Below are 14,269 nucleotides of genomic sequence, written 5' to 3'. Positions count from 1 at the left end.
GAATTCCTGAAGCTTCCACTTTTTCCTCAACTCAATAAGAGCCCCGGTGGTTAGAATGCAATATTGCAGGCAAACTCTACCTACAGCCTGAAGTTTGATCCTGATGGGACTCAAGGTTGACTCAACTTTCAATCCTTCCAAAGTTGGCAAAATGAGAATCCAGATTGTTGGGAACAATATGCAAATAATGCTTACACTGTAAAACGCCCAGAGAGTGTTGTAAAGCATAATGGGACAGTGTATAAGTCTAAGTGCTGTCACTATTGCCTTTCCATGATGAATGTCGCAAGAGCAGTGAGTTATGAGGAGAGTTATAAGGCTTGCCCATGAGGAGTTGAGTCACTACCAACATTTAATTGGACTGTGGCAACAGGATCAGACAAGCTGGCAATGGGCTGATCCTGACAAGATTCTAGCTTTATGTATTAAAACAGACATGGAATGGTTAAGGAATCAATTTCATGTTAATCTGATACCTGACACAATGGCTAGTACCAAGGGGAAGTCCAATGGTTTCATTTGGGGGGGGGTTATATACAACATTCATTTATTGTTTCAAGGAGCACCAAATTTTTAGAAGCCCTGGTAGAATATTGATGAATTCATTTTTTAAAATGTTGGTTTATAGACGTTTCAAGTTATCTCTTTTAGCTCATGACAAATGCATTTTACAGATTCAGCAGCAAATAATGCATTCCAATTGAATAAACTTAATATTTTATTGGAATTACTGATTAACCATTTGTAATACAATGTATACCTTCTGAGATTTGTTGCTGAAGTGACTGTTACAGATATTTTAAAAAATACAGCAAAAATGAAACTGTTGCATAGACTGTTTATATTCCTAGAGATGAGAGTTATCTGACTAGGAAAAAAAAAACCACTTTATTTTACCAGTAGTATTGGTCTTTGGACGTAGCTTAGTGATAAAACACAAAGTTCATATGCAGAAAGTCTAACTCCTAGTATAAAATACTTTCAAGTCAAAGTACTAACTTCATGAGTACATTGTGTAAACTTCTTGGTAACAAATAGGACGTGAAACAGTTTTATATTTCCAAGTATGTTTCATTAATGCTGTCTTCATCTTTATAAGCAATGGGAGACTCATATTTGTTCAAAGGAAATTATTTCCGGGCAGCACATGTTTTAATAGGAATGTACCCAACAAAGATTTCCCTTTCTACAATTATTGTGTCCAGTATCATTTTTGCTCTAATGAAACTTTTAACTGAAAACAGGATAAGTTTTATATATTTTCCCTCCAATATCAAGAGCAAAATCAGAGTGAATGATATATAAAACCACAAGTGTTAAAAATCAGTGCATATCCATCTCTTTATCACCTCTTCCCCCAAGAAATTATTTATTTTATTTATTTCCATGTTTCTAAACAATTAACTTCAACCAGCTCCCACTCAGTTTAGACTTCATAGGTTGAGCATAACATTGTAGTTAATTTTTGTTCAGTGTCTTTATTTTAATATATACTTGACAGTTATTAAAATTTATTTCTAGAATACTGTTTTTTTGTAAAGCAAACGTGCAAAATGGAAAATGGAACTGATTTACCAGTTTATACACAATAAGATACAAAGAAATTATATTCATTGTTCTCAAACTGACATAACATTAGGTTAATATGAAACTAAAACACCGTCATCAGCTGAGCAGCCAGACATGCTACTCCTCTATAAGTAGTGTTTCTTTTTTATTTTTCAAACTTTGATACTGTATGGAATTGATTTCAAAAGCTTCAGATTCAAAAATCTGTGGAAGTGAAAACAGTCGTTGATTTTCTATAGGTAATAATGAAAATGAAGCATTGCTTTCACTATGTGTTTTGTACCCTTGTGATCAAGAACATGGAAGCTACATCCAAGTACAGGAGTACAGATGTAAAAATTATAGCATCCCTCAGTAGAATGGACTCCCCCCATACAGCTCTGCCAAAATCTGTTATGTTCTAGAATACATTTTGAGGCATATAGGGATCAACAGACTAGACAAATATAGTGACTAAGGTGTTGAGGTAAAACTAGGGAGACCCAGATTAAAGTGCACTGCTGCCATGGAAGCTTACTGGGTTAATTTGGACTAGTAAATTACTCTCAGTCCCATCTACCTCGTAGGGTATGGGAAAAAATTAAAGGAGGCAGCATTATGTATGTCCTGAGTGCCTAAAGAAAAGATAGGATATAAATCTAACAAACAAATATTAATTTGCTACGCTGCAAGACATTGACTGTACATTGGAGTCCTTGGTACTCTCTGAACTTGATTGTTTGCTTGCAGATGTTTCATTACTCAATTAGGCAACATCATCAGTACTAATGAAAGTGAGGTTTGCTCCCTGTTTATACACTATAGCTTGGTCCTACTACTATTGATGGAAGTTGATTTTTTTTCCTCAACAGGTCCTTGTTTAGAGTATTGTTTTCTGCTTAATTATTTGTCTATATTTTATACTAGGAATAAGTTTTTTTGCATCTGAAGTTTGTTGCTGGAAAAACTGTGTTCTGGTCTTTCTGTTTCCTTCTTAGCATTTAGCATTTGAGGGATAAGGTCTTTGAGGAGACACTGGAAAATACAAAGGTAAAAAGATATAAAAGACAATTAGGGGAAATAGCAAAAAGGATGCAGATTTGATAGATATTAAAGGAAGTGCATAATAAGAAGAAAACCAAAGCAGTGGGAAACCAGGAAAATGAAAGGCCTGCTTTCAAGATTCTTTCTTTAGAATGGTTGGCATGACCTTTAAACAGTAGAGTTCAAAAGGAATTACAAAAACAGGCTTGAATATTTAAAAGTCTTAACTGAAACTGAGAAACTTGTACAAAACTCAACATTTGTTGCGCTTATTTATAAGTTATTGAAATAGATTTAGAAACCAAGCAAGTTATAGACTTTTATGATTAAATGGATGCAGAAATTAAATGTTACAATAATGGAAATATCAACAGAAGATAAATATTAAATCTACTATGAATATTACACTAAGAGAAAGCCAGTATAAAAAGTTTTACCATTGGTATATTACCCCGCTGCTATTAAGATAGCTATAAGTAGTCCTTGACATACAACCATTCATTCAATGACCAAAATGATAACATCATTGCAAAAAATGTGATGTATGATCAATCCTCACACTTCACATTACAGGACCCCCACGGTCATGTGATCAAAATTCAAGCCCTTGGCAATCAGCATGAATTTACAATGGTTGAAATGTTTCATTTGCAATCTTCTCAGTCAGTTCCCAACAAGTAAAGTCAATAGGGGAAGTTGGACTCATTTAAGAACCACATTATTCACTTAAAAAGAAAGATTGTAAAATCAGGTACCATGCACTTAAATTCATTGCTTTGCCTAGCAACAAAAAAATCCAGTTCCAGTTTGGATCATAAATCAAAGACTACCTACCTGTAACTCATATTCTAAAAACTGTTGGAATGCAATATTCAGGCTGTATCATTTTTTTCGTATTTGCTGACAATGCTATAAAGTCCAACAAATTAGATTTCTGTTAAGTGGTGACAAGTTAATGACACATAATCAAAAAACACTATAAGTAAATTCCTCGCATATCTTTAAATATCCTAATCCTATTCCTTGGATGAAATTCATCTTAGTATTATTCAAAGCAAATAAATATTCTTGACTATGTTATACAAGGCATAACCACATATAATCTACAAAACTATCTTAAAACTAATTCCAACTATCTGTCACAACTATTTTGCTATACAGTTGGCTACTATCAAGGTTTACCTAGGAACAACTAAACTATCACTGACAATTGTATCACTGTTTAATTATACATGTGTAAGCATTTAAGAATATTCCTAGCAGGGAAAGTTAATACAGATTTATGCATCAACTGTAAATAGATTTTCTCTTTCAGACTTGGCAAAAGTACTGATGTTTCAGGCAGATATGAAACCATTTGAAATAAAAATTCAAACAGGTACCCATACTGTGAATTTTGATCACTGTATGACATAATAAATAAAATTTTAACAACCTTGAATATCAGTTTCTTCCAAGGAATTAATTTTTAAAAGGTTCAGTTACACAATAAAACATCTCTATATTCATTTATATTGGGAGATTTAAACATAATCTATGATATTTCTGAAAAGACAAAGATAATATTTTGGAGAAGCTTCAATAGCTTGGTGAAAATAAATACACAGATTTACTTTGTGAAATATTGTAATATATGAGTTCATGTGTTAATTTTCATTTTATAATGGCCCTTGAGAAATGAAACAGTTTTGGACAGCCCAATGCTACTATGTACATCCTTGGAAAATAGCATCCTAAAGCATTTGTCTCTCAAACCCCCTTTCCTTCAGACAAAATTCTGTTTGTCAATTTGACTGCAGTTTGTTTTGAAAGGGATTTCACTTATTTCAGTAATCAAATTAATAGTGTAAGAACCCCCTAGATCTAACACCATACTTGATATGCAAGCAGTCATAGCTGCTAACAGCAGCTTTATCACTCTATGCATTGCAGCCTTACTACAAAATCAGACCTAGTCTCTATTATTCCTGTTCTATTCATGTACAGAATAGGCTACTGTAAAGTTCTTTACTTGGGATTGCTTTTAAAGATAGTTCTGGAACAAATGAACAAAATGCAACCATCAGAAACCTTGACAGTGCTTTCAATAATCAGAGCACATTGTGTTTCAGCTGAATCAGTTATTTATCCATTACAAAACTCATTTATTCATTTTAAAGATGGAAGTGGGCCAAGACCAATGTCCCTTTATACACTCCATTCATCTGTATGAACATGCCCAAGCTTTAAGATTAGAACTGAAAGGGATATACACAGAAGACCGGATAGTAACAGAACATTGGAATATCTTTTCTAAGCGATTTGGCAGGGTCCCACTTGTTTTGATTTCATAGTGGTTATTAGAAAATCTTTATTGAGACAAACAGTTGATGTGAAATCCATGGCTATTATTAAGGACTTAAATAGATTCGTTATGTTGTCTATTTCTTCCTGCTATTTAGTTTACCTGTGATAATAGATCTGATCTATTAAACAGTATCAAATGAAAGTAAAGTATCATACAATACATTCATTTATAAAAGTCTTATTAGCATGACTAAAGAATTTTGTTCTTGTTAGTTGCAAAGTCGTGTCCGACCCATCGCGACCCCATGGACAACGCTCCTCCAGGCCTTCCTGTCCTCTACCATCCTCTGGAGTCCATTTAAGCTCACGCCTACTGCTTCAGTGATGACTAAAGATTAATTTGTTGCAATACACAATTGTAGAAGTGTGCATCACTTTGATCAAAAGCAAGCAAGAATGCTTCAGAGCCATGTGAACACCCTTACTATAAGATCAGATAACATCTTAAAACAGGCCTAGCGAGGGTATCAATGTTACCTCCAAGGCATCCTTCTCCAATTCAGATCAAAATGCAATGTATCTTTATGCAACTTTATCCAGTTGTCTAAAGGAGGGAAACTTAAAACCCCTATTAAGACCTGAAGGAATACATTGTACAAATGTAATAATAATTCTGTTAGGGCTTGCTGATATGACTTTCATGCTCTTCTCAAAAGTAGCCCTTTAAATCCATTTATATGGACAGAAATATGATCCAATGTAAACAGATTTGAAGAAAAGATTGAAGTGAAGTATAAATCATTAAAATATTTCAACCAAACCAGATGCAATTACTTATTCAGTAGTTTATTAAGGTAAATTTAATTCAGTCAAACATGAAAACTTATTTGCACACTGAAAACTGCAATTAGAAAACAAGCATCCTGCATTTACATAATCTTCAGGCAAAACCAACTTCTATGTTCAAAGCACCATTCTTGGATTAAGGAATACTAGTTAGTCATACCATTATTGTTATAGATGTATACATTACCACCATCACATTTAAAAATGCAGTACTAAAACTAATTATATCAACTGCATCCCAAGACAGAAAAAAGATAAAGATGAAATAGACAACATGCCATAGCATATTTAACATTCAAATTCCCCACTAAACTGAAAGGGAGAGCATGTTCTTAAAATGTGTATCTAATACAATTCCCTCTTAAGAGCTTTTTTGTTAACTTGCCACTTTCATGTTTAACCTTCTTAGGGTTCTAGAATTTAATAGCTTGTACAGTGTTTCCCTGAAAATAAGACCCTGTCTTATATTTTTATGAACCCTGAAATAAGTACTTAGCCTTATTGACATGCGCTCAAAAGCCTGATTGGGCTTATTATCAGGGGATGTCTTATTTTGGGGGAAACAGGGTATTGAATGGCTCTTTGCTACATAATGCTTTACTAATGGAGTTTGAGGTTTACTCCAGTTTAAATGCATTGTTGAAAATATGTTTAACAGCGCTGAATATCATGCTTTACCACATGGGAAATTATGACATAGAAGCCTACCAATGCTTTTACATAATTTCTATTCTGGTATCATGTTAGTTTGCATACATTAGCAGACTTTAATATTTTTTATATATTTTTTATTTTTTAATATAATACACACCATACATATTTTGTGGACAGTGTCTTGACCAGGTCAAATCTTTTTTAAACAATGCTAACAGTAATAATACAAATAAGTATGCATAATCCTGATCTTCCAACTTCAACAGTACCATTCTTTCTTTATAATTCTTTATCATTTTTTCCATTAATTCATTTAAACATAACTAACATTTCTTTGTGCCATGTATTTGTTATCCCCTAAGTTACTAATATTTACTATTTTGAAAATTACTCATTATTCCATCATAATTTCAATATCCCAAATGTCTAGGAATACTAATAAGGCCAAATATTAACAAAATTTAATCAATATATTGTTGAATTTAATCATCTACACAATCACTTATATTTAAAACTAAACCAATAATAATATATTTTACTTGCAAAAGTAAAGATATAATTAATTTTGTAAATCCCTTTTTTATACTCTTAACTCTGTGAGACCTTCCTAAAATACTTCCTTCATTCAATGGATGTTCCAAGATTTGTGCTTGTCTAGAAAAGGCCCTAAAACATTTCTGTTTTATCTCAATAACTAAGGCTTTCCTGTGTTAAATGGTAGCTTTCAAATATCAAGGTGTTAACATCTACATAATTTCTCCTATATGTGTCTGTCATATTATGTTCACTTAAATATATATAAAATACTTATTACTATTATTTTTACTATAATAAAATAGTCTCTGTGGAATATTAACAAATTGTTCAAGCTACATAAGTCAAGACTTACAGTATTCCTTTCCCAAATAATTAAGATATAAGAAGAGTCAATGTCAACTTGTTGCTGCATAATCAGTCAGTATTTTTAAAACTAGTTCTGGAAATTCAAAAGGTTAATAGAAAATGGATTAAATCCTCTCAACTTTGTCTTAGTAGATGTGGAGGGAATGATCAACTTTAAAACAGAGAGATCTGCTAAATGAATCTTACAAAATTCCTATGATTTCCGCCATAGTTATGAAAGGATGCAGTTTAAGTGTGAGGATAAATTAATAGCCCTCTTTCCAAAGCTTATAGCACTACATTAAAGAAACATTGGCTAGAGATTTTGATTATTGTGCTATTCTGAGACACTTTCTTTGCAAGTTTCTGTGCAGGACTCTGGATCTGTGTCTTTTCCTATAATCCTAATTGTTAATATGCTTCCAAAAAATAATGCCCTTGCTTTGATCAAGCTTTTTATCTACCATGTTTCCCCGAAAATAAGACCCTGTTTTATATTTTTTTGAACCCTGAAATAAGCGCTTGGCCTTATTGCCATGTGCTCAAAAGCCCGATTTGGGCCTATTAGACAGGGGATGTCTTATTTTGGGGGAAACAGGGTATACTTATCTATACTGTTTCTGCTCTCATCTATGTTACTCCTTCCTCCTGGCCAGGCTCATCCTCATCACTACATATCTGGAGTTGTTGAGAATATCTCTGACTGCTGACTTGAGACTCCTTAATTAAATGTGTATGTTCTGGAGCGTGCATAGGAAAAGATACAGTTCTTCTAAGGAGCAGCTAATAAGTACAGGAACAGTATCTATATTGCATCTAAAGCGTCAAGGAATGCAGTGGCTCATGAGATTACAATGCTGGGTGACGATTGGCAGCCTTGCGCTTGAGACCAGTTGCCAATGCAGAGTGGGGTGAGCTCCCATCACAAAGCAGGCAGGTGACTGCAAGTAAATAAATGGGTACCACTTTCGTGGGCAACTTCACAAAAGGAACCCCTGGGTGCCCTCGGGCCAACAGTGATATCACCGGCAATTCTTTTCACCACAGAAACAATTTGGTGTTTCCAACACGCATGTATTTGTATCCAAAGCACCCTTGTCGACTTCAGATACTAAATATTGTACTTCTGTACAATTGTGTGTTTTAATGTCTTAATTCTTAGCAAAGGAATTCACACTAATGATTAGGTCATTAGTCATGTGAATAGTTTTCTAAACTTGAGCGTACTAATATTTTCATTTTTCCTTTCAAATGTGATACCTATACCCAGTTACCCACTATTCACTACAAAAGTGCTTTTATTTCGAATTCTGCTTAAAATCGGCTATTATTTAGTTTATAGTTCAGTCATCCCATAGTATATAAAACTTATTTGTACTGAATTAGTCACTTTTGAGTGACTATTTTAAGTCACTTTGCTTAGAATGTTTGGAATCTTCTAAATCCAAAGCATGTACTCTTTACTGAGCAATCATACTTTCCCACTACATGTACCTTGGCAAAAGTTCTTGCAACAAATATTGGCATCACCATACGAATTAATGTTCAACTATTTCCTAATTCTTCTATAATACAACTCAAATTAAATAGTAGGAATATTTTTTAAAGGAAAAAATAATGGCGGTCGTGGCAGTGGCTAAATAGCCATTATAGTAACAAAGCAATATATCAAAAAAGTTCAGGATTCTGAACTATTTAGCATTTACTTGTTGTCTCATAAATACTAGTAATATAATAGAGAGTTGTACAATAGCTGGGCCACCTTTAAAACAAATTCTAGTATTTGTTACTAGAAATGTTTTTGTCATCCCGTACAAACTAAGTCTCCAAAATGGAACACAGCAATTTATATACATCAACTGCTAATATACTGTAAATATTTTTTTTTTAAAAACCCACCATGATTATGTATTACTTTATATCTACCACAAAACTAATCAATTCCATGAGCTTTCAAAGTAGATGACAGGTAGTGTTCAATTATTCAGTTAAAGGGCTTATTGATGTCAATAGATGACTGCAGGAAGTGAATCCTCTTAATGGGTTAATGTAAAACAAAAAGCACTGGTCCATTCAGAAATTGAGAACCAGATGTTCTCACATTTTGTGTTGTACTAAGTATCATTAAGAGCAAGTAAAAGATTCTTCATCACTTATATTCACATGTATCACTTCCTGGAGAAATTAAAAAAACAAACAACTCTTGTAATAAAATGGGTAAGCCCTAATCACGCCTAACTGAAAGGGAAGTGGATTTATATAGCAAGTTTAATTAGAGTTAAATTAATAATTAACCTTACATACTGTAATACAGTAAATGTCTTGTAGTTTTGAGTTCCAAAATACAGAGTTTCACAGTCCATGAACATTATTTTACTTTCTCTACATCTTAATAAGCATAGCCTATTCTTAAATTATAGCTGTTAATCTGCAGCTACGTTTTGTAAACCCATGCGTTATATCTTATGCTGGTCAGTGATGAAAAATATGTGGATTGAATTTACAAAACAAAGGTAAAGTCAGAAGTACTCCATTAATCAGTAATCCACCAATTAAAAAAGCATTTGGGAACTGAATGCTAAGCTGATATATTCCAAAATCATGCCTCTTTCCAGGTACACTTTAATTTAACCTCTCTCTTCTCCTCTTCTCCTCCCCTTCTAAGAATACCTTGGAAGTTTATGTGGAACTCAAAGCTTTTACCTAACCTTTGAGGTTAGGAGTAACCTAACTTCTTATAAGAGAAGCTGTGTAAGAATTCTATTTAGACTGCCACAACCCTGAACAGCGGAAAAAGAAAACAGAAAATCCATACAACATCTTTCAACAAAATGGATATCCACGTAATTTCATCAAAAACTGCTTGACCACTCCACCCAATATAGTGCAATCACACGGCATAAAAAGGCTAACACTGTCATACATCAAAAACATCTGAGAAATCATCAACAGACCATTATAACCACAAAGAATCAGTGCAGCATTCAAACCAACTAAAGCCCTCCAAAACATGAGTAAACCAAGACCCAGCAGACCCAGAAGAAAAAACAGGAGTCATCTACGACATTACAGTGTAAAGACTGCAACAGCCACTATGTAGGACAGACAGACAGAAGAGCAGCAGAGCACAAACACCAATTAGCAGTCAAAAGACATGATGAAAACTCCTTAATTTGACAACATATGGACAGAGTTGGCCATAGTTTCAACTGGGAAATGGTGACCATCCTAGACCATGCTAGGTTCAAAAACACTAGAAAATTCCTGGAAGCCTGGCACTTTGACAAATTGGCCATCTACAGTCACCCAGACATAAACAACATCTATATACTGTGCAAAAGAAACAATCAACAAACCAAAAGGGAAACAAAAACATCTCCCCAACAGCAATCAATACCCATATGAGCACAGATTAACACCAAGATTAACATCAGAGCAACAATCAAGAAGTAAACAATCTAGGAACTGCCAAACAAGCTAACAGTAAACAGCCCAACCAAAAAATCATCAAGACCACTCCCACCAACACTGACAGGACACTAAAATATAAATTGAGAGCAAGCTCCACTCCTTATTAGCACTGATGTTACCTAGTTTGGGTAATGAAATGTCTACAAGAAAACAACCAAGCTGAGGGAGCACTAAGAACCTTTGAAAATCAAGTTCTGGTTGAGCCTGGTGCTTTGTTTTGCAGCGTATTAACTTCCCATCTATTTTTTAAATCAAAATAATCTAGAAAATAAAATTCGACAGGAAGATTACTGAACACTAAAACTGGATTGGTGGAATCTCTCTCAATTCCAGGAGTTACACTGGGGATTCAGACCTTTCTTTTCCTTTCTTGATTTATATGCTTGTAATGGAAGGATTTTTAAAAACAAAATTCAGAAAGGAATGGAGGGGTACAACATTTGTCTTCCTTCCCTTCCACCTCATTACCCTGTTGTACTGGATTTCTTGGAACCTCCAATATTACAGCACACCAAGAAGGTACATTGTATTCCTCAGTTACTAAAAGTAACACTGACTCCAAATTCTTCATTTAAACTAATTCTAGCTTTGAATTCATCCCACATCTCTCCTAATAGTCCATCTGGCTGTGCTATTAATGGAATCTAATCCATCCCCCTCCCCCCATATTAGTCAGGATGACAGTCCGAACTGTCACCTTCAGGATATGAACACTTCCTTCCTTACAGCCTTAAATATAAAATTGTCTTATGACTTTTCTTCACTTCTCATTTCAGATAAATACAGTATTTCTGTAAGAGCTGCCTGGGATGTATTGATTAGTCCCATTTTCTTAAATTGACAACAATGTGCAATTTCTTTCACAAAGTCTGCAATTTCTTTTCTAATGTATAGTACTTGTAGACTGAGTTCTCTATTCTCTTTTGTGATCAGTAGTGTCTGGAGCTATTCCATGTGTTGACAATTCCTGCCCTAAAATAGTGTCTGGTCTGATTTTGCAGAAACAGCATATCTTTCATTCACATCCTGTTCTCCTTAATTCACCTGTAACCAATACAATTCTATTTTAACTTTCCCCTTTTCTTATAAGTTAGACTAGCAAAATCCATAATTCAAAGTGAATTGATACCATATCCTTTGGCCTTACCATCTTCCTATTCATCCAGCTACCATTGAATTCATGCAATTCCTATTTCTGCAACTGTAGATCATTATGAATGATTATGGGGGGGATGCTCTCCTAGCTTGGATAATACTTTGGCTCTTCTGCCTTCTTTGTAATTCAAATGCACTCAATGTATATCAGTCATATTATTGAGTGAAGACATTTTCCTTCATCTTCACTGTTGCCACTCCCAAAGTCTCATAACAGACATTTCTCACCAGAAATGTCCATGTTTAGCTCTGTAAAAGCTTTTAGGGCAGAAATTGTGCTCTCTTTGTTCACCACTGCCACTTTATTGCTTAAGTTTCCGTTCCAAAGTCTTACCATCCCAGTTCTCCTAAAAATGAACCTATCCCAGATGATTCAGATAATAATCCTCACTTCTCCTGCTACTTGGGCCAATTTGACAGGGGATGCAACTCTTTTTCCCATCCTCCTGTTAATTAACCCAGCAATTCTTCCTCCTCACCTCCCCCAAGCACTTATCAGCCAGATCCATCCTTATAATACATTTCCGTCTCGGGTTTCCACGAACTCCCCCAACCCCATCATCTCAAAACTCCTGTTTTAACCGAGTGGGCGCCCCCGCTTTCTCTCGCACTACAAAAACAGGCTTTTAATCGTATCCATTGCCTACTCGGAAGCAAATCGCCTGGAGTTCAGCCGGGTGCGATCGGAGAGGAAGCCCCCACCCACCCCTAAACCAAACCGATCCAGCGAGATTCCCAACCCGGTTCCCTTACCCTCCCCCACGCCTCCTCTTCCTCACCCCACTCGAGGAAGTCGGAGACGAGCCTGTCCCTGCGAAGCGGCGAGTCGCGGCTGCACTCGGTATAAAGCCCGACCAGGAGATCCAGCAGCCCCTCGACGCTCAGGACGTTTTCGTTGCGCCGGGGCCCATCCAAGAGCAGCTGCTCCAGCTTCTTCAGCCGCACCTTGGCCGACATGGTGGCGGCGGCGGCGGCGGGTGAAGAGCAGGAGGAAGAGAGCGAGCTGAGCGACTGGTCGGTCAAGGCAGGAGGGAGAGGCCGAGCGAGGCGGAGAGGGAAGGCGAGGAGGAGGAGGAGGAGGAGGAAAGAGCCGCCGCCTCAGGCTCCGGGCAGCGGCGGCGGCGGCCAAGGCATCCGCCTATCCTGGCGCTCCCTTCTCAACGCCTTCCGACGGGCCCTGGGCCCGGCAAGACTAGGGGCTGCTTCGCCTCCACGCTACGCCCACATTTTGCGAGGCCTTTCCGAAGAGCAGCTCTTGCAGGCTCCGCTCCAGGCCCGGCTGGTCCATCGGTTGGGTCCCTCCCCTTTCGGACCCGCCCTCTCGCTTCGCCTGGCAACGGCTGAGGAGGAGGAGGAGGAGGAAGCCCCGGTTTTCAGTTGCGACGGTCGCCGCTGAGAAGGCGGTGCGGCAAAGTCATGCCGGTGGTCAAAGCAACCGCCCCGCCCCCTCCCCCCCCCCAAAAAAGCAGGCCGCCTCTTCTCAACTCAGCCCCGCTTCTCGTCCGTCTCCGCCCCCCCTCCCCTCCCCTCCCTCCCTTCCCCCTCCGGCGCTTGGGAGCAGGATGGAAGGCACTGGGCGAGGGCCCTGGAAAAGTGGCCCGAGAAGAAGCCGGAAGGACTTGGTCCTCGCCTCTTGCCGTAGTTCCTAAGGAAACGCTCCCGCTGGCCGTGAGCATCCGGGCAACAGGAAGCTCGGGGAGGAGGAGGGGGGAGGAGGAGGAGGAGGGATGAGAGCCGCGATTGGGAAGGCAGGGAAGAAAACCTTTTCGGCAGATTCGCGAGTTGCGCAACCTGGAAGCCCTCGGGAGCAAAACAAACCGGCCGCTTTCTCGTCACGTATCCAAACCCTTCCCTTTGCCAAGTGGATTGAAACAAGCAAGGCACCGGAATTCCCGTCAGCATATTCCTGGCTCCCACGCCCCAAATGCTTTAGATTTTCTTAGAACTTCCTACTCGTTCCCGATAAGGGCATCCCGTTTATAAGGACGGGGTTTTACATCCAAGCCGATTGGGTAAATTTAGCCAATATTCGTTTAGATATTCGAGGGTCGGTGCGTTGCGCGAACTTAGACCTGATCTTTTATAGAGAAAATAATAACACTGAGTTTATCTATTTCCATACCCCTCCTCCTCCTCCCGTAGCTTTCTGTGATTCAGCAGCTGAATGAGTGGCTGAGAGTTTACAAACTTATCAAATCCGAATAAATACGATTAAAACGGCATCAAAGTGTTCGGTTTCTGATTTTTGTTGTTGTCTAATTCTGATTTTTGCAGCAGGGATCACATAGCTCTGATTAAGCTGGGAAAGATTTTCAAGATACATTTTGGGAAACAGAATAACAGAGTTAGAAGGGACCTTGGAGGTCTTATAGTCCAACCCCCT

General features: G+C 37.4%; 1 protein-coding gene across 3 annotated transcripts in view; it reads right to left on the bottom strand.

The window, feature by feature from the left end:
• Positions 1–13,794, bottom strand: part of CDC42BPB (CDC42 binding protein kinase beta) — a 95,976-nt gene extending 82,182 nt beyond the window's left edge. For all 3 annotated transcript variants that reach the window (XM_034418525.3, XM_034418526.3, XM_087872100.1), the window contains exon 1: positions 12,666–13,794. In XM_034418525.3, coding sequence (XP_034274416.2) covers positions 12,666–12,843 — 178 coding nt within the window. In that variant the 5' untranslated portion in view covers positions 12,844–13,794. The remainder of the gene's footprint in view (positions 1–12,665) is intronic.
• Positions 13,795–14,269: the final 475 nt, after the last annotated feature.

Source organism: Pantherophis guttatus, chromosome 1, assembly GCF_059756535.1.
Source record: "Pantherophis guttatus breed Tessera chromosome 1, ASM5975653v1, whole genome shotgun sequence".
Classification (NCBI taxonomy): domain Eukaryota; kingdom Metazoa; phylum Chordata; class Lepidosauria; order Squamata; family Colubridae; genus Pantherophis; species Pantherophis guttatus.
The sequence above is the reverse complement of the archived record's forward strand: the minus strand, read 5'-3'. Positions and strand labels throughout refer to the sequence as shown.